Raw genomic sequence first — 20,903 nt, 5'->3', positions numbered from 1 at the left:
ACCGGTTAATATGATTGGTATACCACCTAGTCATGCAAACGCTCGTATAACTAGCGACGATTACAGCTCATATGGCATCAAGAGTATAAGGAGCAACACCATTGCTTCCACGACTTATGGTAAGGTACCTATTTGCATCATTCATTCAAGAATCATTAGTTACCTAGAGTAGATGGCAGATATCCAAGCAAATGGTCAAGCGCCATCATCTTGTTTAATGCTCACAAACTCGACACCCGCAATCTCAAGCACTTACAGCTCCTCCGTAAACCGACTTCCCTCTCTCGAGCCCCTCGGACTCACAGTCTTGCCAGTGGTCGCATTACCCTCCCCAGTAAGACTCGACAACGGCGGAGGTGGCGCCAGCTTCTCTTCTTCAAAATTGTCACGAGCTTCCTCGAACTCGTCATCCGATTCGTTGGACTTGCTGGTGGTGACGGGTGTCATCGACTCATCCGTTTTCTCTTTACTTGCACTTGGCATGATCTTATCCATGAGTCGTTGCGCGAAGCCCGGTCTTCCTCTGTCTTCGCTCTCTGCTGGGACTGGGGCTGGCTCTGGCTCGGTGGTGCCCAACGAGAAATCAGTGTTGGGCTTATGTTCCTGTTCGTGCTCACGGTCGCTCGACAGGGAGCTGATCGAAGTACTTCGTGACCTTGTGGCGTTGTTTGGGATGCTTCGCTCGGGTGAGACGTCCTTGCCTGCGGTGTACATGTCGTCCGTTTCGTTCGTAGTGGTACGTCCCGCCATTGCGACGTCTCGCATCGAGTCTATTCTTGGGACTGCGTTATCTTGATCCACAGTTTTGACCTTGTCTGCATTCGCGTCTGTTTCGACCACAGCAGGCATGATTGTGGTTTCCTTTTGAGCATTACTCTTGCTGCGGAAGCGCACCTTCATCCAGCTTTTAACTCCTGACTGTTTTGGTGACGAAGAAACATCTTCCTTATCTATTGAGCTTCTGTTCTCCGTAGACCTTCTCTCGTCCGTTGACTTTTTCTCCGGAACTGTAGGTGCAGCCTGAGTATCAGCCGGAGACGCTGCTGCGGGCTCGACTCTAGTCAACTTCGGTGAGGTAGACGTAGTAGCAGAAGTTGGAGATGTGACTTGATCGTAGAAGGTCTCGCCTTCAATAGATGTCTCAGATGTGGCCTGGGGCTCGATGGTCGTAGGTCTGTCTTCGTGGGAAGAAGCAGCAGCGGCCGCACCACCTGCACCAGTAGCTGCACCACCACGGCCAAACAAAGTCGAAAGACGACTATGCTTGTTGTCTTTCGACTTACGTTGCTCCTCCTTCTCGAGTCGCGCGCGTTGCTTCTCCGCAGCCTGTTCTGACTTGTGCGCTGCTTTCTCTTTATCTTTACGTGTTCGTTCTTCTTGCTTTTGTTTTTCTGCACAAACGTTAGTAGAGCATTAGTCCAGGATACGGCGTACTTACCCAGATCAGCTTTCACTTGCGCAGCAGTCTCGGCAGATCTGGCCTTCTCGCGCCGTTCCTGCTCCAGCTTTCTTTCTCTTTCGAGCCGTAACTCCTCATCACGAGCTCTCTGCTTCTCAGCTTTTTCAGAGATATCATCCAGAGTTGGCTGCAGCCTTGCTTTTGCGATGGCATCCAGCTCAGACTGGTCAAGATACTTGCCTCCGCCGATATGCACTTTTCCGGTATATTGCATCCGCTCATCACTGTCACGCTGTGCCTTCTCACGAGCGGCCTTCTCCCATTTCTCCGTCTGCGCTGGACTAGCTTTGCCGGTGTCTTCAAAGACCCTGCCATCCATCTTCGACATTTGCGCGTCGACATTACGATGCGCAATTTGCAATAAATTGTCCCTGTCCTGCTGGCGCTTCTTGGTGTCCACGTCGGCCAACTTGCTCTGGAAGATGGACATCTGTGACCTGATCTTGCGGGATTGCTCCTCATCTGAGTCATCATCTGCTGCGCTTGAAGCATGTCTTCGTGACATGCGCAATGACATGCTGGATCTTTTCGGTGGAGATGTCGCACCGTAGTAGCTCCGGTATTCTGCATGCTCATCGTGGATTTTGGCCAGTCGTTCTTGTGCTAGCCTACGTGCGGCTTCCTCCAGATTTTCGTAACCTGCTCCTACGGTCGGATGATCCTCGCTCACGCTGCCTGTGCTGCTGCCCATGGTGGTGCCTCGAGCACGGCTTGCGGCAAGTGCCTGGCTATCCCCAGCACTCTTGCCGGCCGCTTCGTCAATGTGCTTTTGCTGCATTGCGTACATCTTTTGCGCCATGGCAACAGCAGACGCTCTCAAAGTATCCTGTCTATTCTTTTCTTGTACCTCGATTGCGACTGGAGGCGAAGAAGTGTAGAGCTGGCGATCCACATTGCTCTTCGCAACGTTCTGTATGCGCGCAGCTTCGAAACCAGGATCGCCACTTGCGAAAGGCTGTAACGGTGCAGGTGGACCGGCCTTGTGCGATTGTGTCGCTGCTTTCATTGCCCATGAAGCGTTATCATTCGGCTTTGCTACTGGTTGAGTTGGTAGCGAACCTGACCTATTTCTCTTGGTGACTGCCGCGGCTGCCATGAGCGCCTTCCGATGCGTATTTTCCGGAGTATCGTAGGCGGCACTTGGTGCAACCGACTTAACTGTGGTAGAGCTTTTTGGCTGCAATGGTTCGACCTGAGTCGGGTGTGCAGCTGCCATCATAGCAGCTTTAGATCCTGCAGCGGATGCCTCGGGCTTCCACAGAGGGTCCATTTTGTGGTCTTTCGCAAGAAGGGCAGCTTTGTTTGCAGCAGGTATCTCGCCTGGTTTCCAGAGGTCGACCGATTTCTTGTTGTTGTTGGCTAAGCTGGCGGCTGCACCAGCCGAAGACATCTTGACGCCGCCCGTCGATGGATATGAGGGAAGATCTTGCGCCTTTGCATATTTCAATGAAGTCGCAGCACCTGCATCACTGATCAGTTCCTGCCCCACCAAGACAATACACATGTTGGCTCGTGCTTACTCGCTGACGACAGTTTTCCATCTGCGTCGAGAACCCCGTTTGAGCCCGATTGTTTGTGTCCTGATGAAGCCAGAGCAGCTGAAGCAGCTGGAGAAGTTGTTAGCCCCGCTACAAGGCAGGTCGCTGCTGGGATACTCACCCTGGTCCTGCATGTTGTCGCAACACTGGGTTGGTCCCACTCCGATATCACCGTTGCCTCTCTCAGTATACGAAGAGAGAGCTTGATGTAATCTTTGCTCAATTTCTCGCGCTGATGCTGAACCAATAACGATACCACTCTAGACAATTAAAGAAGATCACAGCGCAATCCTGTAGCAGGCGCATCACCTCGACATATCGCCCATGATTGACGTTTTGTTTGAGCACACCTACGTCATCAGAGGAGCTGGGTGGCACAAATTGCATGCAGTTGGCTGAGAACCTAGCGCCATTCTAGCAAGATTGGTCTCGAACCCAAATCGCAATTTGCCAAGGAGCATCTGCATGACCATGACCGATCTCAGCAAGCCTGCGACGTAAAGTGAGATACAAGTACAAGTGACCAAACCCTCCTGATCAAGTTGGGAGTGACAGTGAGCAGTAGTGAGAATGCTATTCAACGCGGCATTGTGAGTGCAAAGAACGAACGACTCTGAGTCGAACATGAGGTCGGATAACCTGCTTACTAACTCAAAATCGTCTAGCGCTTCCACGGGCCAAGGTAACTTTATATGCTTCTTTCCATCGTCTATCGGCTCGTCTCAAACACACCCAGTATGAACACCGATTGAGCCAAGGCACCAATGGCGGCTGAAAACACATCGCATGAGCTCGATAACATCCTCAACTTTCGTGATGTTTCTGCATATATCAATCGGCGTGAGCAAAACCAGCATCTGAGACTTGGCCAGCTCTATCGCAGTGCACGCCCCGACTCAGCCTCGAGCGCAGACAAGCAGAAGCTGCAAAACGAACTCGGTATTAAGACGATAATTGACCTGCGAAGCAAGACCGAGCACATAGAAGCTGCCCAGAAACATGCCAAACGTGTACAAGCTTCATTGGCCGTCACAGCACTCACTTCGGATGACCGGACCGCTGAAGCTATCAAGATTCCAGGTATCGACTACGCTGAGATAAACTTGAACGGAAAAGGTTTCGAACGACATCTTGTCTGGCAGTTGAGCTATGGCAACCTAGCATCGCTCGTAGGCTACATGCTATTCGGCTATCGTCTGCAGGGAATCAGCATAATCGGCAAGAATGTTTTGCAGAAACGCGGCCTGGTAGGCCTCGGACAGGATACACTGCAGCACAGCGGACCAGAAATCAAGCAGGTATTTGATGTGCTAGCAAATCCAAAATCTTATCCAGTCCTGGTACACTGCACTCAGGGCAAGGACAGAACCGGGCTCATTGTTATGCTCGTGCTTCTTCTCTGTGGTGTCAGCACAGAAGCAATCACGGATGACTACAGGAAATCTGAGCCTGAACTGGAACCTGAGTTCGAAGAGCGCATGAAAGAGATTGCGAGCATCGGCCTCGATGAGTCATTCGCCAGGTGTCCGCCAGATTTTGTCGAGGAGACCGTGTCCTTCGTGAACGAGCAGTACGGAAACGTTGAGAAGTACTTGACTGGAATCGGCGTCAGCCAGAAGCAAATCGACACCATACAGACTATTATGATGTCTAAAAGCTGAGGGGCATTGTTCGATATATCTGTCGAGTCCAGCCTGCAAATTGGTGCAGTTTCTCATAGATCATCAAGGTAAGGAACTACCTTGCAATTCGGCACCGATATTCCATCGAACAGAGTCCCGAAAGCGAGAAGGATTCTTGAACTGCACAGTAAGCAGCCCTGCCAAGTCATCAGAGCACCAAAAACGACAGCCACGACCTCGATTATTGGGGTCTCGCTTATGCGATCTGGGGTAAGTAGTGTTGTCAGCAAGAGATGACTGACATAAGCCGATTACCTCCCGATTATATACGACGGCCGCTTGACCTGCCAAAATGCGTGCTTAAGAGCAGCCATCTTAATCGTCCGGGAGGTTGTCGTCTTCATAGCAGTGTTGCGGAATAAATGACAGCGGCAAGGAAATAAGAAGATACTTACGAACGCGAGTCAGCTGTGCAAGAAGATCACACGCAATGCGCGTCCTCTGACTCCGAACTGGTAGATTCTTGTACGAAAACGAGCGCGATCGCATGTTGGTTTCCGGCTTTTCCGCAGACACAGCAAAGCAATCAAAAAGCCAACAAAAAGGTGACGAGACGAAGTAAAATTGCAGCGCTTGTCTGCATTTGCCTGTATTGTGCAACGTCATCCACCAACGGGACCGAAACAGAGAAGATTTGTGCTTCGGATACGTCCCAATTTTATCCGAGCGACTTTGTCGATCATATCGTGCGGCAGTGGATTAAGCAATGACATCGTTGTAGCCGCATTGGCGGATACCGAGAGTTTCAACGTACTGATGACATATGAGCACTCAGACATAATATCAATAATAAACAAAGCTCCTCGTCACTCTTTTTCATTACCAGTCTCCTTCTGTATCAACGTCGTCGCTGCGATTCGGGCGTCCACCCCAGCTCAATTCGCCCTACCTTACGTCGCCTCGTCATTCGCACGATTGCTTCTCTGTCGCCTTACTGAACGATCACTTTACGGTCACTTCATAGGCCTCACTGAACGATCACTTTACGATTACTTCAGGCACCACCATTGAACCACATAACAACTGCATAAGAACCACACGACAATCACACGACAATTACACAACTTTTACACGACTTTCACACGACTCTCACACGACTTCCACCCACGCCAAAATGTGGCTCATCTCCTTCTGGGTCTTCCCAGCCCTTAGCGCCCTAATGTGGCTCGGCATGCTCCTCGGCATGCTTATAACCTGGGCTACCGCCTACAATCACGAACGGTACCCCTCTATGGAAACCGGGCAGAGCATAGCCTACATCTCCGACATCGGCGCATTCCAGCTGCGACCCCTTTTCATAACCGGGTCAGTCATAACCGTTGTCTGTCTGGATATAGGCTTTATATCCGAGCGCTGGTTACGGCACACGGGTCGTCTGGCCAAGAACACGAGCACGACACAGAAGGTGCTCAGCATCTGCTCGATATTGTTTGCAATTGCTGGTGCAGCGGGGCTGATTCTGCTGAGTATCTTTGACACGTACGACCATCCCAAGTTGCATGATGTGTTCCTCCTGATTTTCATCGGGGGGTACGTCATCAGCGCGATCTTCCTTTGTGCCGAGTACCAAAGACTGGGAATCCACTACAAGAACCATAGGATTCTGGCCATCAGCTTCTGGATCAAGCTGGCATTCATCATTGTTGAGGTTATACTTGCCATTGTCTTCGTCAGCACGTCCTACACGCACAACCGGACGATAGCGGCTGTGTTCGAGTGGATCATCGCCTTTGTGTACACGTTCTACGTGCTCAGCTTCGTGGTCGATTTGCTGCCGTCTGTGAGGACGAAGAACCACATTCCTCAAGGTCACAAGGACCTGATGATGCAAGAGCAGGGTATGGCAGGAAATGGTGTTGGTGGTGTGAGGGCGCCTGCCGGGAACGGACGATTCAGTCAGCAGAGTACGCGGCAGGGCAGCTACGAGCAGAACCTGACGAATGACTCGGCGGGGCCGAACAGAGCGGGCGGGAAGTACGTTGTTGAGGGGGCGAACCAGCCGCCGAGGGGGAAGATGAGCAGGTTGTTTTCGAATTTGAGGTGAAATGAGGTTGATGTGAGCTTGAGATGAGGTGGTTCAAAGAATGGGACGAGGTAGAACAGAACTTGAGATTACATGGATTGAAGCTTAAGGTGAGAGGACATGACTTTGCTTTGCCATGGAGGTATCGTGGTGTTCGCCTCGGAGATGATTGAGCATGAAATGATTTTGGGTTGGCTATGTCAAGTATATTGAGCGTTTTTCATAGTTAATTAGAGATGCCTCAGATGAGGTGACTTTGGACATGAGACAACGTGACTTTAACTTGTTCTACCGCAGTAACATAGCGTTCGACGCCTCAGAGCCAAGTGAGCATAAACTGATTCTGGTTTAGGTAGCTGTCCGCATGCAATATCCGCTATAGACGCAGTGTGATGGGGTTCAAACAGAGGGAAGGCGCATCCCCAGCCGTCCAGACGCGTAAAGTGGTATTACCCCACACTCCTCTGCGCCTGCCACCGGTTCAGACTGCAGTAACGTCTCATTTCCACCACTAAACAATCACAATCCTCTACACACAAATATTCGCTGCGACAGTCTCGATACACGGGGCGCAAATGCGCTGCCCTCTGCATCATCATGGGCAATATTAGCAGTCGGCAGGATGACATATCAGGAAGCATGCTTTACCTAAAAGACCAGACACGTTGTAAGTACCCACCTGGCGCATCGCATGCGACCGCCTCCACCGTGAACGTGTCACTGATCTCAAAGCAGTCTCGATAAAGTCCTTGACCATCAGCAATGGAAGGAAGAAAGTCCTCCTCAGACTGGGCCCGAACGGAGTACCTGCGACTCGACTCGCTGCGAGAAGGGAGCCGGGCGACGATACTCCCATCTCGTATATTCAAGATCCCGATCCACAAAGCGCAAACTTCCTCTTGAGGCTCGATCTCGAGGACGAGCTAGAGTTTTGCTTCACATTCCTCAGCAGACAGACGAGCCCTACTTCATCTACAGCCCAACCCGCGGTGGTCCCAAGTACAGCTGTGGATACGAGCATCAGTGGTCTTACATTCGCATACGCTTCCAATGCCCGCGAACTCGATACACTGATCACTCGCGAATTCCATTCAGATCCAAACCTTCACAAGAACTCCAATGTACAGCTGATAGGCGACCTCTCAACGAAAGGGTACCCAAGCGTTGAATTTGATTGGACCTGGACATGGCGACCGCCTGCAACCGAGGCCAGAGGAGGTGGTTGGCGGAACAATTGCAGCTTCCTAGAGTACGATGCAAAGGCTCACAGGCTGAATACTCTGGCTTCTTTCGCCTTTTGGGTGCAGAAGCCCATGATTTCGCTCGCCGTGCCACCAGCACCATCACAAAATGAGCTCGTCGTGCCACAAATCAGGCATAGAATGCCATCCTCCCAGTCATATCAGTCAGCAGTCAGCGACTCAGAAGGTCCTGTTGAAAGTGGTCCTCCTGCTTCACCTTCGGTTTACCAGTCAGATTTTGGTGCTGTGACACCGCTGTCTGCACCTCCTGTCCCTGCGGTCGACGTTGGTAGACCGACTGAAGACATGAGCAACGTTGAGGATGGGCCTGTGTTTAGAGCGAATATGAAACACCTAGAACAGAGGACAGGCAACATGAGAACACAGGTTAAGAAAGTGCTCAAGAAGGCAGAAGCAGCGCAGCAGGCCCAGCAAGAGTCAAATGAGGCCATTCGAGCATTCCTGGGAGCGCTCCAAGAAGCTGCTTCTTCACACGCCAGTGCTTTCAAGCCCGCGCTCGAACACTACTACTCCAACATTGCTAAGAGAATACTGAGGTACGAGGAAGAGAACGGTACCCTCCTCCGAAGACAGATTATTGAGCCATTGTCCAAGCTATACACAAACGACATCAAACAAGTCGAAACCAAGAAGAAGGATTTCGAAGATGAAAGCCGAGAGTACTATGCCTACGTCAGCCGGTACCTTGGGCAAAGGCAAGACTCTCTCAAAGAGAAGAAACGTGCCGAGAGTGATTCAAAGTATCAGAACAAAAAGAAAAACTTCGAGCTTAAGCGTTTTGATTACTCGAATTTCATGCAAGATCTGCATGGTGGCAGGAAAGAACAGGAACTGTTGGCGCAATTGACAAAATACGCTGATGGTCAAGCAAGAGCTTTCATGCAAGCTGCGAAGAGGGTCGAGGAGCTTCAGCCTCAGCTTGATGCGCTTGTACGCGAAGTCTCAGAAGCCGACAAAGAGTACAAGATCCAACGCACAGGGCGTGAAGAGAAACGCAGGAATATGGAGATGAACAACTTGACTACGACGAGTTCAGAAACAGACAGCGCCATGTACTCCAGCTCTGCACCAGCTGTTAGCAGCATTCCAAACGGTTCTAGTGGGTATGTATCGGACACCGACCTGAGTCGCGCCGATAGCACAAGCTCACAATTTGGGTCTGCGGCGCGAAACAACCTGTCTCCGAGCAATTCCCAGCATCAGCCATCGAACGCTGCTGCTCTTTCGACATCCCCGGCCGGGCCATCACTAATGTCAAATGCAAACAAGTTTCGTGGCATACGTGATCTGGAAGAAAGGGATCCTGGAGCTGCTGGAATGGACAAGCAGTCTGGCTGTGCACCACGAAAAGAAGGCCTTTTGTGGGCCCTGAGCAAGCCAGGATCCCATATCGATCCTAAAGGCATCAACAAGCAAGCATGGCACAAATTCTGGATTGTCCTTGACCAAGGGAAGCTGTCCGAATACAGCAACTGGAAAGATCGGATGGAGCTGCACAGAGATCCGATAGACCTACGCATGGCATCCGTTCGCATGGCTAGAGACGCAGAAAGGCGGTTCTGTTTTGAGGTCATCACACCCCAATACAAGCGCGTCTATCAAGCTACCGCCGAAGACGACATGATGAATTGGATCAACTCAATAAACAATGCTTTGCAGAGTGCGTTTGAGAGCAGGAGCAACCAGGCGACAGCAGCAACACCGCACAAAGATCGAGCTGGCAGTGAATTCGGAGCTGTTCTTACTGGGAAAAGCATGTCGCAGTCTGGCCCGCATAATGTATCGGCGCATGTCGACAGCTCTGGCGTTTATCGAAGAGTGACGGTTGGCTCACGACCCTCCAATACGGCCTCGACTAGCCATGAGCAAGAAGAAAACCCCACAAGATTGCTCGATCAAATCCGGGCCAATGATCAGGGCAATTCCTTCTGTGCCGATTGTGGTAGCAACAGTAGAGTTGAATGGGTGTCGCTCAACCTGGGCATCGTGCTCTGTATTGAGTGCGGAGGTATTCACAGATCCCTTGGAACTCACGTGTCCAAGATCCGCTCTCTCACGCTTGATGTCCAAGTCTTCACGGACGATATTGTCGAAGTCCTCATGCAGATAGGAAACAGAATAAGCAATATGGTATGGGAGGCCAAACTGGAACGCTCAGCCAAGCCCGAACCCTGGGCAAATCGCGAGCAGCGACTGAAATTCATCACGGCGAAATACGTCGAGAGGGCATACGTTCAGCCAAACTCCGCCGTCATCCACGCCGGCTCTCCTGACGACAATCTGCTCATGTCCATCAAGAAGAATGACATCCAGGGTGTGCTTCAGGGGATCGCCCAAAGGGCCAATGTGAATGTACATGACAGGTCTAGGAACACCCATGCCGTGTTCCTAGCTCTAGCAGCCGCAGATCCAGCAGGGCCGGCCTCCACATCACCTGCAGCTTCGCCCGATAGGGCGCGACAAGCACAAGGAGGCGTGAAGGCCTTCCCATTGGCAGAACTGCTTATCCAGAACGGTGCAGAGGTGCCACTTGAGATGCCTGCGATACCCCTGTCTCATGCAGCACAAGCTTACCTTGAACAACGAACGCACCGAGGGGCATCCTTGACGGATACCTTGACCCCTCTTCCATCTGTTGCAGGCACAAAATCTGCCGAGCAAGCAAGATTGCAAAAACGCGGTAGTGCCGGTGCAAGGTTTGCTGGCAAAGTGGCAGGATTGACTGAGCGATAGTATCGAATGATGGCATTCGCTCAAGGTGAAGCTGCGCAGGGGGTCAATCGATGCATCTCAAATTACCAGTGCTTGTGCTTGAAACCTATTGGTCATGCTGGCTATGATCATCTCGAACATCGGCCGGGTAGCCAGGAGTGGCTTCGGTATAGTCATCGGAAGTGAGAGTGCCGGGGTCTTCTCGATTAAATCACTGTCGGCCATGGGCTGGTGGACAACCTCGAAGCTCGTCTGCCATCACGTTCAAGTAAGTGAGCTCGGCAGTTGCCGAAGTGCTCAACAGCTTGTGGTTGGACGGCTCGACACAGGGCTAAAATCACACGAGGACAAATGAAGCTCCCAATCTTCGAAAGGCCTTCACAGCGATGCCACATCGGCAATAAGACGAGCCAAGGTGGGTTCAGTCAGTGAACGAGTACTGCGTCAGGGACTTGCCACCACAACGAAATGTCTAACGGTCGCTCCGAAGCACTGACTGCACGAGGCGAGGATGGGCCCATGCAGAGCTATGGCTTACTTTGATGATTTCTTCTTTGCTCAAGCACGTGAGCAATGACAGTCACGTGGGGCTTGACAACCACGAGCTATGCAACAGGGTATGCGCGTGCAATGAGGCTGAATCAGAGCAAGCACTGAGACAGTCGGACGATCAATTCGTGAACAGGGATAGCACCCAGTGCTGAATTCTCGAAGAACTCCTGCTCGGAGGAATAACGATACTGGTGGTTACTGCCGTGAGCTTTGCCCGGATTGTGGCAAATATTGGACCCTTGCGAGAAGCGAGATCGGCAGCGCTGCTTGCATGCATGTCTCAATCGGTTGGCTTGAAGCGAAAATAGATTCTTGGACGCTCGTTTGGAATGCTAAGGGTAATGATCGTCTTGCGGCCATGATGTCGCAAGAAGTAATGGTAATTCTGACATGGACTTTGCATTACATCGTTTCACGCAAGGCCGCGATTGAATATTAAAGGTGGAGAATGCACGCTATGCCGAAATGAGGCTTTTGTACTGTCGTGCATAATGGCCATTTTAGCAACTTCTTCAAGCCTGCTGAGAGCTCTTGCGCCACTCTTGAAATCTTCAAATGATACCTGGGCAACCATGACTCGCTATGCCTACCGAATCAGGAAGGTAAGAACATCGAAGCCACGGAGGGGATAGCTACAGTCCTTTCCAGTCGCTGTGCTTTCAACAGTAGACTTGTAACGCAAACAAACCCAAAGATGCTTCTGGGCTCTAGTTGACCATGCACTGGATCGCACTTGTAGATTGATAACTAGTGTAAACTTGCACCGATGCTGTTGACAGCCAAAATTCGGTGACTGGCGTGTTCGGTCACTATTGTACCGCTCGGAGAGTGCCATGGGCGATGATGGCTTGTGATGGCATTATCGAACTTGGCATCTTGCAATCCGTTCTCTGGCGGCTCCGCATTTCTTAGCGTATCCGAAACTCCAGACGGTGACGCCACAGAGCAAACTTTTCGCTGACTTTTTTTCCCTGAGTCGTTCCTTTCACTGCCAGACGGATCCCACAGACCCGCTGGAACCACTAAATTACCGATGATACAGCGGTACGGAGACATCTTCCTAGGTGTCTGTAGAGTACCAAGACTCGTTCGGTCTAACAAACGATACCAAAGAGGTTCGCCTATAAGCACAAGCTCGAAGCTTGAATTAACAATCCCTCTTCTGGTAATATGGCCAGCGTTGAGCAGAACTTCTCCTCGGACCGGTTGCGTAGGTACCTCGCAACACAATCGACCGAGCACTGAATACGGTCTACAATCATCTTTCGCCCAAGGGCCGCTGATTGATACAAGAGATACCAGTGCGGATACTAGTATTGGCTAGCGATTTTTCTGCGCAAACTATCCGGACTGTCACTGGTGGCTTGAAGCCGTTGTGTACAATCAATGCATGCTTGAGGCATCCTTATGGCCACATGCACAATCGCATTGTTGCGTGACTTCGTGCCATTTTCGTGCTGCTGCAACACGTGGCACTGACAGGATCTGGACGTGATCGGCACACCATTTCTAGATACAGCTAGAGTGCAAAAGGACAGCAGCTCTACAGCACTTAACGAGCCTGAGCATGCAGGCGATGCAAGGCGATACCGCATCCTTTTCTTATCAGAACGATATCGAGCCTATATTCAGATTCTTCGAAATACGGTGCTTCACGACACGCTTTTGGCCGCTCGGCAATGATCGAGTGGTTCCAGCGTTTTGTTGTGAATATGACACCACAGACTCCGCGTCGTGAAGAACCCAGGACATTGAATGCCCCGATAACTCGTCACAAGTCCTGTACGTATCACTTTTGTAAATCATACGCCCCAGGCGTCAAGGCCGAAGATGACACAGTATCAGTCACGTCCACTTCCGTTACCAAGCTTATGATACATGATTCTAGATGAACCAGATCAGGGGCAGAGCCGGAAAGGTAGAGAAACCGAGAAACGGTCAGTTCTGTAACGTCAGGACGTTAACAGTGGGAGGAATGGCCCCCCGTGAGCTCTGGCTAGATGCGTCATCTCCCATAACTGACTGCATTGGGCCCACGAACTCGGTCGTCTGCGAAATGTGGTTGAGCTAGCTCCACTAGACTGGGCGGTGCAGAGCTAGTAAGCTAGTGATGCTCCATTCATCCTTGCTCGGACTGGCTAGCAGCTCCTCCCGCTGTGGCTTGACTCTCGCTTGGCTTTTTGTCTAGGCCGTTCGAGAAGACGCCCTTTCTCCGTTACGATCGCAACTTTGCTACCCGTCCCTTCGCTTGAACAGCTCTGTCTCCTTGTGGATCACGTAAGCCGCAGGTACAAGCAGTAGGATCTTGCGCTTTCATACTGTACGGCTCTTGCTGCTGCCAGCATACGTCAGTGGCAAATGCGCATTTTGGTCAGCGAGAATTCTGTTTCCCGTATCTTCATGGTTTGAGCCCTAGCCACTGCTCCGCGCTCCACATCTCGAATGTAAAGGTAGAAGGTGCGTGGCATGATGCGAAGATCACTTCCTAAGTGATCTTTTTGCTTTGCATCATTCACCATATCCGTGATCGGCGAGGAATATTAGTTCGCGACTTCTGGGGCCAATCAACGCTAACTACCTGTCTATTAACAGAACTAGTTGCCACCGCACAAGGACAGTCTGCCAAGCTGGGCACGCCGTATGTGATCTACGGCTCCTGTTTCTCGCTACACTGGGTATCAGGTACCTACAGCTTCAGGTTGTAGCACTCTTTCCTCGTGGATGCAATAGCCAACCTACTGTACCTGAGGCACACCAGGCCTGCATTGTATCCCTCCTCCGAGCCTCGTGGGATCCATATACCGGAACGCCGGCCATGCAGCACGCAGTCTCATGCAAGGTCCGACCAATACGAGTTTGGTACAGAGACATTGTCTATACACTAGAGTCTGCAGTAACACGAACCATCTAGATTTCTTGTCTTACGTTTGTCGCATCCTTTGCGATAATGATTCAGGGTGACTGATGTGCCCTGGCATACCCTCATTGCTTACTTGCTGCCTTGCAGAGCCTCGGCTGCGACTCAACCAGCCCTGTGGCAGTCTGGTCGATGTGCACGGCCTGTGCCTGGTCCGTCCCTCTCCCTTGCTCGGTAGTGAACCCGCATGTGGTCCACGCAAGATCTTGACAGCCGCGTGGTGGAGCGCACGTCGCGCACTCCACTAAGCTCGAGACTTGTCTGTTCTGATCCTAGCATATGATGCTGATCAACCGAAGCATAAGCTCTTTTTTAACACAATCACTCTCGCCTCGATATTGTTCTGAGCATGGATAAGACCTACCGCCACCCAATCGCCAACCTCACACCCTGGCGAGTTCTTCTGACCTAGACTATCCCACGACTGGCGTACCCAGAGTTCCTAGGTCACTCCGCAAGATCTACTAGGTACATCCCTTCGCGCTCACCCACCAGCCAATCGAGTGAAGAATTCGTCCAAACCCATGGACCACATCCAGCTTATATAGCTTCACTGCCCGCTCATTTGCCAGTCCAGATGATCCTCGATATTTTCCACGTTGTGTGGCTTTCTTCTGAAGTATCCTCTCCCGCCTTGTCAGGCCACGTTTGAGACAATGCAGCAGTAGCAAGTCTTACTTCGACAATCACTTCCTCTTTGGCGCCAAACCGACCTTCCCTTGTGGGTGACTCTGACTCGAACGGGACAGGTCCTCGTCCAGATTCGATCATCTGAAACAAGTCTGGAGACCCTGCAACGACTTTCGCTTCCCTATCAGGCACAGGTTGATCACCGTTGACGCTATTCTTGAAGGTGAGACCACTTTAGACCTGGTCAATCCGAGAAGCTTCACCCATCATTTGCTCGACACCTCGAGTAGTATCTACCGGAAGTCAGCAATCCCGTACTAAAGGATATTCCTGAAATCTACTTTCGCATCAAGGGTTTCGCAGTCTGCATGAGAGACTGACTATTATTGGGGTATGTCGCATCGTCTCGACCTTCTATGCCTCCTCTTGCATGAAAGCATGAAACATGTGTTAACTGAGAATGGCAGTATACTGGGTCCATCACTACTTTGCCCTCCCGGTTATATTTGAGAACATTGCCATGGACGAAGGCGACCCAAAGCAACATCACTTCGACCTCCAAAGTCAGGACGCATCGGAACAGAGCTCAGGTATGTAGCATCCATCTACAAAGAAGCAAAGTCAATTGAGCTGACCTTCCTGTCGGCACAGGTTTCCCAACTTCAGACAGAAATCAACCTTCTCGAGCGGATCAACGCAACATGGAGTTCGCACCGATGCCTTCGCAGCAATTTGGCCACATGGGGACCGCCATGTCCCCATATGACATGCGCCACCTGTCAAGTGCATTGCCAGACTATTCACAACAACGATATGTCCCATCACAGCCGCAACCTCACATCTCACAAGCCCCAACGATGGACCAAAACCTTGCGTATAGTTCTTACCCTCATCAGCAATTCGCAAGTCAACATTCCGGTCAATATGCATCACAATATTCACAGCAGTCGCATCCCCAGCTGCAAAGGGGCTACTCAGGATACAACCCAAACATACAAAGTAGTTCATCAGATATGCAATCGCGCAGTCAAATGTATCTACCGCAGCAACAGATGAGCTACAGTGTCAACATGCCGCAACAACCTCAATATTCTACCTTTGGTGCACAGCAGGGGCAGTATGGCCAGATGCAGACTGCTGGACATCAGGCGAGAATGGGAGCTCCATACCAAATGCCACCTCTACAGGTTGAAAGCCCTCATACTGCACCTGGTATTTCCTTACAATCACAACACCCTCAAGGTATGGTTGCTAGACCTTTGAGACCCGGCTCGTGCTAACATGCGATAGCGATACGGCGGAACAGCTCTAACTCTTCTCTTCAAACCTCTACTACCCTTCGGGGTCCCCCGCGCAAGCCTAAACAATCCGGCCATGCTTTATGGGTTGGCAACCTACCGCCAGGGGCTCAAATCGCAGACCTAAAAGATCACTTTTCTCGCGACGCCACCGAGGACATTGAGTCCGTCTTCCTCATCTCAAAGTCTAATTGCGCTTTCGTCAATTACAAAACGGAAGAAGCATGTGCAGCAGCTATGACGAGATTCCATGATTCACGGTTCAGAGGAGTAAGACTTGTATGTCGGCTTAGACGAGGAAGCAACAGTGCCGCATCCCCTGCCTCTGCAACTATTCAGGTGGACAGTCATATCACGCAATTCAAGAGTCCGGTTGAGGATAAGCCCGCGGTCGAACAAAGCCCACTTTTTGATGCTGAAGCTCCCTCTACCTCAAACCCTACCGACATACCAGAGAAGATGGTCAAAGAAAAGTTCTTCATTGTCAAAAGCTTGACAGTTGAGGATTTGGAAAGATCAGTCAACAGCGGCATCTGGGCCACGCAGTCACACAACGAGACCAACCTCAATCTCGCGTACAAGGTAAGCACAATCACGACAAACAGTATCATCATTCTAACCTCAATTACAGACCGCTGAACATGTCTATCTAATCTTCTCGGCCAACAAATCTGGAGAATATTTCGGTTACGCACGAATGGAATCTGCTATCAGCGCAGATGCACCTCAAGAACCAGAACCTACCCCACTACCAAACCCATCTGTATCTCCATCGATGACTGGCGACGTCCCACTGACTATTCCAACCTCTGCAACGGCAACAGCACCACGTGGGCACATCATCGACGACTCCGCTCGAGGCACCATCTTCTGGGAAGCTGAGAGTGGCTCTTTGGCCCCTCAGAGCGCAACAGATCCTGTCTCGGGAGACTCAGGAGAGACGTCGGGAGAAGACATTAGCCAAAAGGGATCCAACACCCAGCAGACTGCGTTTGGCAAAACATTCAAGATTTCGTGGCAATCAACTGAGCGACTGCCATTCTACAGGACCCGAGGACTACGCAACCCCTGGAACGCAAACCGGGAAGTGAAAATTGCTCGTGACGGCACAGAATTGGAACCCACGATTGGTAGAAAACTCATCGGCATGTTCGAACAACAAGCTCAGATCAATCTGGCAGCTCGCACTGCAGGGCCACCGCCGCAGTATGGATATCCCCAGCAGGTACCACAATACCCGACTATGATGCACCAGGCATCGTACGGCTATCCTCAGCAAGGACCAAGCAACCCCTACGGAAGACCCTACTAGGAGGCGAAGCCTGCACGAAGATCATGTGCTGTACTTCCCCGAGCAGGATCATGTTACGAAGCGCGATGCGAAAGATGAGCATATACAGGCTATGGAGCCTCAGATTTGGACGTTAAGACCTAATGATGTGCTTGCCGGTCAAGCTTGCCTTCCACTTCATAGCACATATTTACTTCTTGCCACTCGGTAGAGGAAGGATGAGGAATGATATGCGGCAGTCACGACGGGTACTCTCAGTGCCGCTCTTGCCTATCTCCCTTGTGATCACTGATCTCCTCGGTTCCAGTCTCGCAATTTTCCTCACTGCCTATCATACTTCAACAACATTCCATGTATACTCAAGTATTAACCGAGATTGAGAGTGGGCATAAGATGCGCCCCTTTTCCATATGTTCAAGCTGCTCAGCCACATCTAGCCACAGCTCATTCTTCTTCCACCCGAGCCACCCACTGCAGCCCAGCCATTCGCTTATCAACCGAAGAGGCGCCTTCTTGGCCTAGAACCATCCTTTCGGGGACATTTTCCGGCACCTCGACGTTGTCCGGAAAAAACATGCATCCCTAGTCCGCTTGGTTCTGATATGTTCACCAACAACGATTTTCGGAAATAATCGACAGTGCTGTTCTTGAGCAGTCAATCGCAACTCTTGTGGATGGAATTGAGGCACAGGCCTGCTCGAGCCTGCGGCATCATCTATAGAGCTCCAAGAACAGCTTTTGCAATTGAGGTGCCTTATGGGCCTGCCATATCGGAGCCTTCGCCAGCACGGCCGCACCTGTGAATCGCGACAACGGCTGCTTCTGTGATTCATCACCTTGTCTTTACAGCTCCTGCATTCAACGGTCGCCGACAATTTCATGCAAGAGGATCACATTTGACTTGCCAAGGAGGCCCATGGCTCACACCACTCAGGCCGATCCGACCTGTCGGGTCCTCTTGTGGGTCGATGTGGCTTCTGTATTGATGCCTAACACTGGCGCCAACCTTATATGGTTACATTTCACGATGGTATGGGACCTCAGAACCTTTTATCGTCACCGATCGTATCAGGTATCATTGATTGAACAAAATCTCCACAGATATGTCGAATCGCGTATCTTACTTCAGGCGTACGTTTACGAGAATATTAGATAAGTTAACTTCTGAATGAGAGGTCTGCTCCCGGCTTACTAATGCTGCACTAGATAAATCATAAAACGTTCTGGAGGAAGGCGTCATGAGGCTATCTATCTACTCAACGAAAAAATCCGCTGTGGTCGCCGGGCGTTAAACAAACGTCTTCGGGCAAAGATACCCGGACATTAACCTTCTTCCCGTACACTGAGCTGCTTCTGAAGCTCTGAAATCGAGATACACTTTCTGCTAGCTACGGAGTGGGACTTGAGGACTCGACTTTCTGTCCGGAAACTATTGTGCCTTCCTCTTCCAGTCAGAGCACCGAAGCTTGTCGGCTCGCGGCAAGGCGGAACCTTACAACGCATCCACAGCAAGTTGACGTTCTCCCGAGTTCTTCATCGGCCACAGTAGCGGACATTGATCGACAGCAAAGACAGTGGATAGTAAGTGCCCACCGCTGCCACCTTGGAGCCCTTTCAAGATAGCTGAAGATCTGGCAGCACCACGACAGAACTTTTCATCAGATACACGTGTTAGTCGGTATATCATTGTTGCGAGCTTGGACGATCACGCTCGTTCATATCCCAACATGAAGGTATCATCTCCGCTGTAACACAGCGAGCTCAAAATTCATTCTTCTACTATTATACCAATCTAGCGTTGACGAGCGCCGTGTTCTTTCTGCTGATGCACCATGCGATCCTCGGTTACAGCACAGGTAACACCTGATTCTTAAGAGAACGGCTCTGGCGAGCTTTGAGTACGATTTGCTCGGCAGCCGTACCCAACGGACAGCTCGGTTCGAGAGTACTAAGCATGCTGAGCTGAGCTGAGCTGGGCTAGAGGAACCTGAATGTGGCATCTGAATACGTACTGGATCCATGAAGGGGTTCACTACCAGACTCTCGTGCTCCACTAAATAGAAGCTTTCGCCCTCGACGAGAAGTTCCTGTGATTTTAGCTGTCGACGAGGGTAGCAAGCTATAACAGGAGGGTGCATATACGAGGTTCTGAAGATGGCGAGAAATCCATATAAGGTGCCCGTCGAGTGCCCATTTACACACCTCTTACGCTGACTTCTGATCACCGTACCAGCCATTAATTTGCACATATCTCAAGCGAGCTCATAACGCCATGTAGCATCTGCCCCCTCGGCTACAATTCTTCTATACATGGATGATGGCCCTATGCAAGCTCAAACTCTCAGATCATCACGAATCCTCCCTCGCCCAACCTGTAACTCGACACACGACGGACTCGAACCCACTTACCTACATCTAGCTACCATCCAACGGCCCAAACAAAAAGAACCACCACAAACCCCAGACGGTATCACCACAAGGGACCCATATCTAAGTTAACCCTAATCCCAGGGAGGTCGTGTCTGACAAGGTGCGCATTCGACCAAACAGAGATACCTCTGACTAACTGTGCGGACGCCCTCATGGGGTAATTTGTGTCGATTCCTGGGGTAGATTTTGGTTGTGGATGATATATGGTTGTTGCTGGCGGATGTCATAAGGCTGCCACTTTCACTGGATGGGTATCACTTCACTCGGAGTTGTGGAAAAGCACGGTTTACGTAGGGAGCTCGAAGGAACGTACAGTATCTTGTCACTCATACTGTGTACATGATGTGGCAAGCCTATACTCGCCATGTTCAACCCTGCGAATACCACAATCTCTGTGCTGTCAGCTAGGGTTACGCAATTTTCCAGCCGTGTTCGGACTGGTGGTGTCTCTGCCACTGCGATGCGTTAGAAGTCTCAACTTCTTAGAATCTTTGGGCTCGGGGTAATACTAGGGTCGACCACGCATCATGAATGCGCTCAATCATAAGGTGGATGACCATGACAACTATGGCGTACCTCGCAGTGCACGTTCATGGTGGGAAGAGGGCACGTCATGTCTTGGCGGCCGAGTGGTTAAGGCGGCGGATATGGGAAACGCGTCGGTGTTCGAACATGGCTCGATTACTGTATTGGGAAGGTGCGTCTGCCCGATGCGGAGATGAGAAATGGAACTCCGAGGCGCACGCACCCCAAGATGGTTATGACGGGGTTGAGAATACCGTACCGTAGACGGGAATTTGCATCATGCCAGGACATCCGCACTGTGACGCTCAAGTCGTCGAACAGACCTGGTCGCCCTCCAACCCAAGGACATCTCGAATTTACCGCAAACCAGAAAGACTAGACCACACTGCAGGTCAAGGAAGCCGAGGACCGTGGCTTGGCAGCCGCATACGACCTAATTAAGGGCGCCAGAGACAGCCACGCAACCAGGACACATACATGCATCGTCGCAGTCGTCCAGTACGATGAAGAACGAAGGCGCATATGGATCGGATCGCTTAGTAGATAGAACGAAGAAAAAGCGCGACCAACAGCCAGTCAGTCAG

General features: G+C 51.0%; 5 protein-coding genes across 5 annotated transcripts; 4 read left to right on the top strand and 1 right to left on the bottom strand.

The window, feature by feature from the left end:
- Positions 1–252: 252 nt before the first annotated feature.
- On the bottom strand, positions 253–3,131 carry EIS1 (Eisosome assembly protein; the record flags this gene model as incomplete). Its single annotated transcript, XM_064873072.1, has 4 exons — positions 253–1,391; positions 1,439–2,920; positions 2,980–3,066; positions 3,119–3,131. The coding sequence occupies 4 exons, from the start codon at positions 3,129–3,131 to the stop codon at positions 253–255; spliced, it is 2,721 nt and encodes a 906-aa protein (XP_064731730.1).
- A 630-nt stretch (positions 3,132–3,761) lies between these two features.
- Positions 3,762–4,658, top strand: PMZ80_004647 (uncharacterized protein; the record flags this gene model as incomplete). Its single annotated transcript, XM_064873071.1, has 1 exon — positions 3,762–4,658. The coding sequence occupies one exon, from the start codon at positions 3,762–3,764 to the stop codon at positions 4,656–4,658; it is 897 nt and encodes a 298-aa protein (XP_064731729.1).
- Positions 4,659–5,793: 1,135 nt separating this feature from the next.
- On the top strand, positions 5,794–6,723 carry PMZ80_004646 (uncharacterized protein; the record flags this gene model as incomplete). The annotated part of the gene is made up of 1 exon (XM_064873070.1): positions 5,794–6,723. One exon carries the CDS (start codon positions 5,794–5,796, stop codon positions 6,721–6,723), a length of 930 nt encoding a protein of 309 aa, XP_064731728.1.
- Positions 6,724–7,299: 576 nt separating this feature from the next.
- On the top strand, positions 7,300–10,697 carry PMZ80_004645 (uncharacterized protein; the record flags this gene model as incomplete). Its single annotated transcript, XM_064873069.1, has 2 exons — positions 7,300–7,369; positions 7,438–10,697. 2 exons carry the CDS (start codon positions 7,300–7,302, stop codon positions 10,695–10,697), a joined length of 3,330 nt encoding a protein of 1,109 aa, XP_064731727.1.
- Positions 10,698–15,235: 4,538 nt separating this feature from the next.
- PMZ80_004644 (uncharacterized protein) lies at positions 15,236–17,385 on the top strand (the record flags this gene model as incomplete). Its single annotated transcript, XM_064873068.1, has 4 exons — positions 15,236–15,365; positions 15,427–16,017; positions 16,066–16,655; positions 16,705–17,385. The coding sequence occupies 4 exons, from the start codon at positions 15,236–15,238 to the stop codon at positions 17,383–17,385; spliced, it is 1,992 nt and encodes a 663-aa protein (XP_064731726.1).
- Between the last annotated feature and the right edge of the window lie 3,518 nt (positions 17,386–20,903).

Source organism: Knufia obscura, assembly GCF_036327395.1.
Source record: "Knufia obscura strain CCFEE 5817 isolate CBS 148926 chromosome Unknown scaffold_4, whole genome shotgun sequence".
NCBI lineage: Eukaryota > Fungi > Ascomycota > Eurotiomycetes > Chaetothyriales > Trichomeriaceae > Knufia > Knufia obscura.
This window is presented reverse-complemented; position numbering and strand designations above follow the sequence as displayed.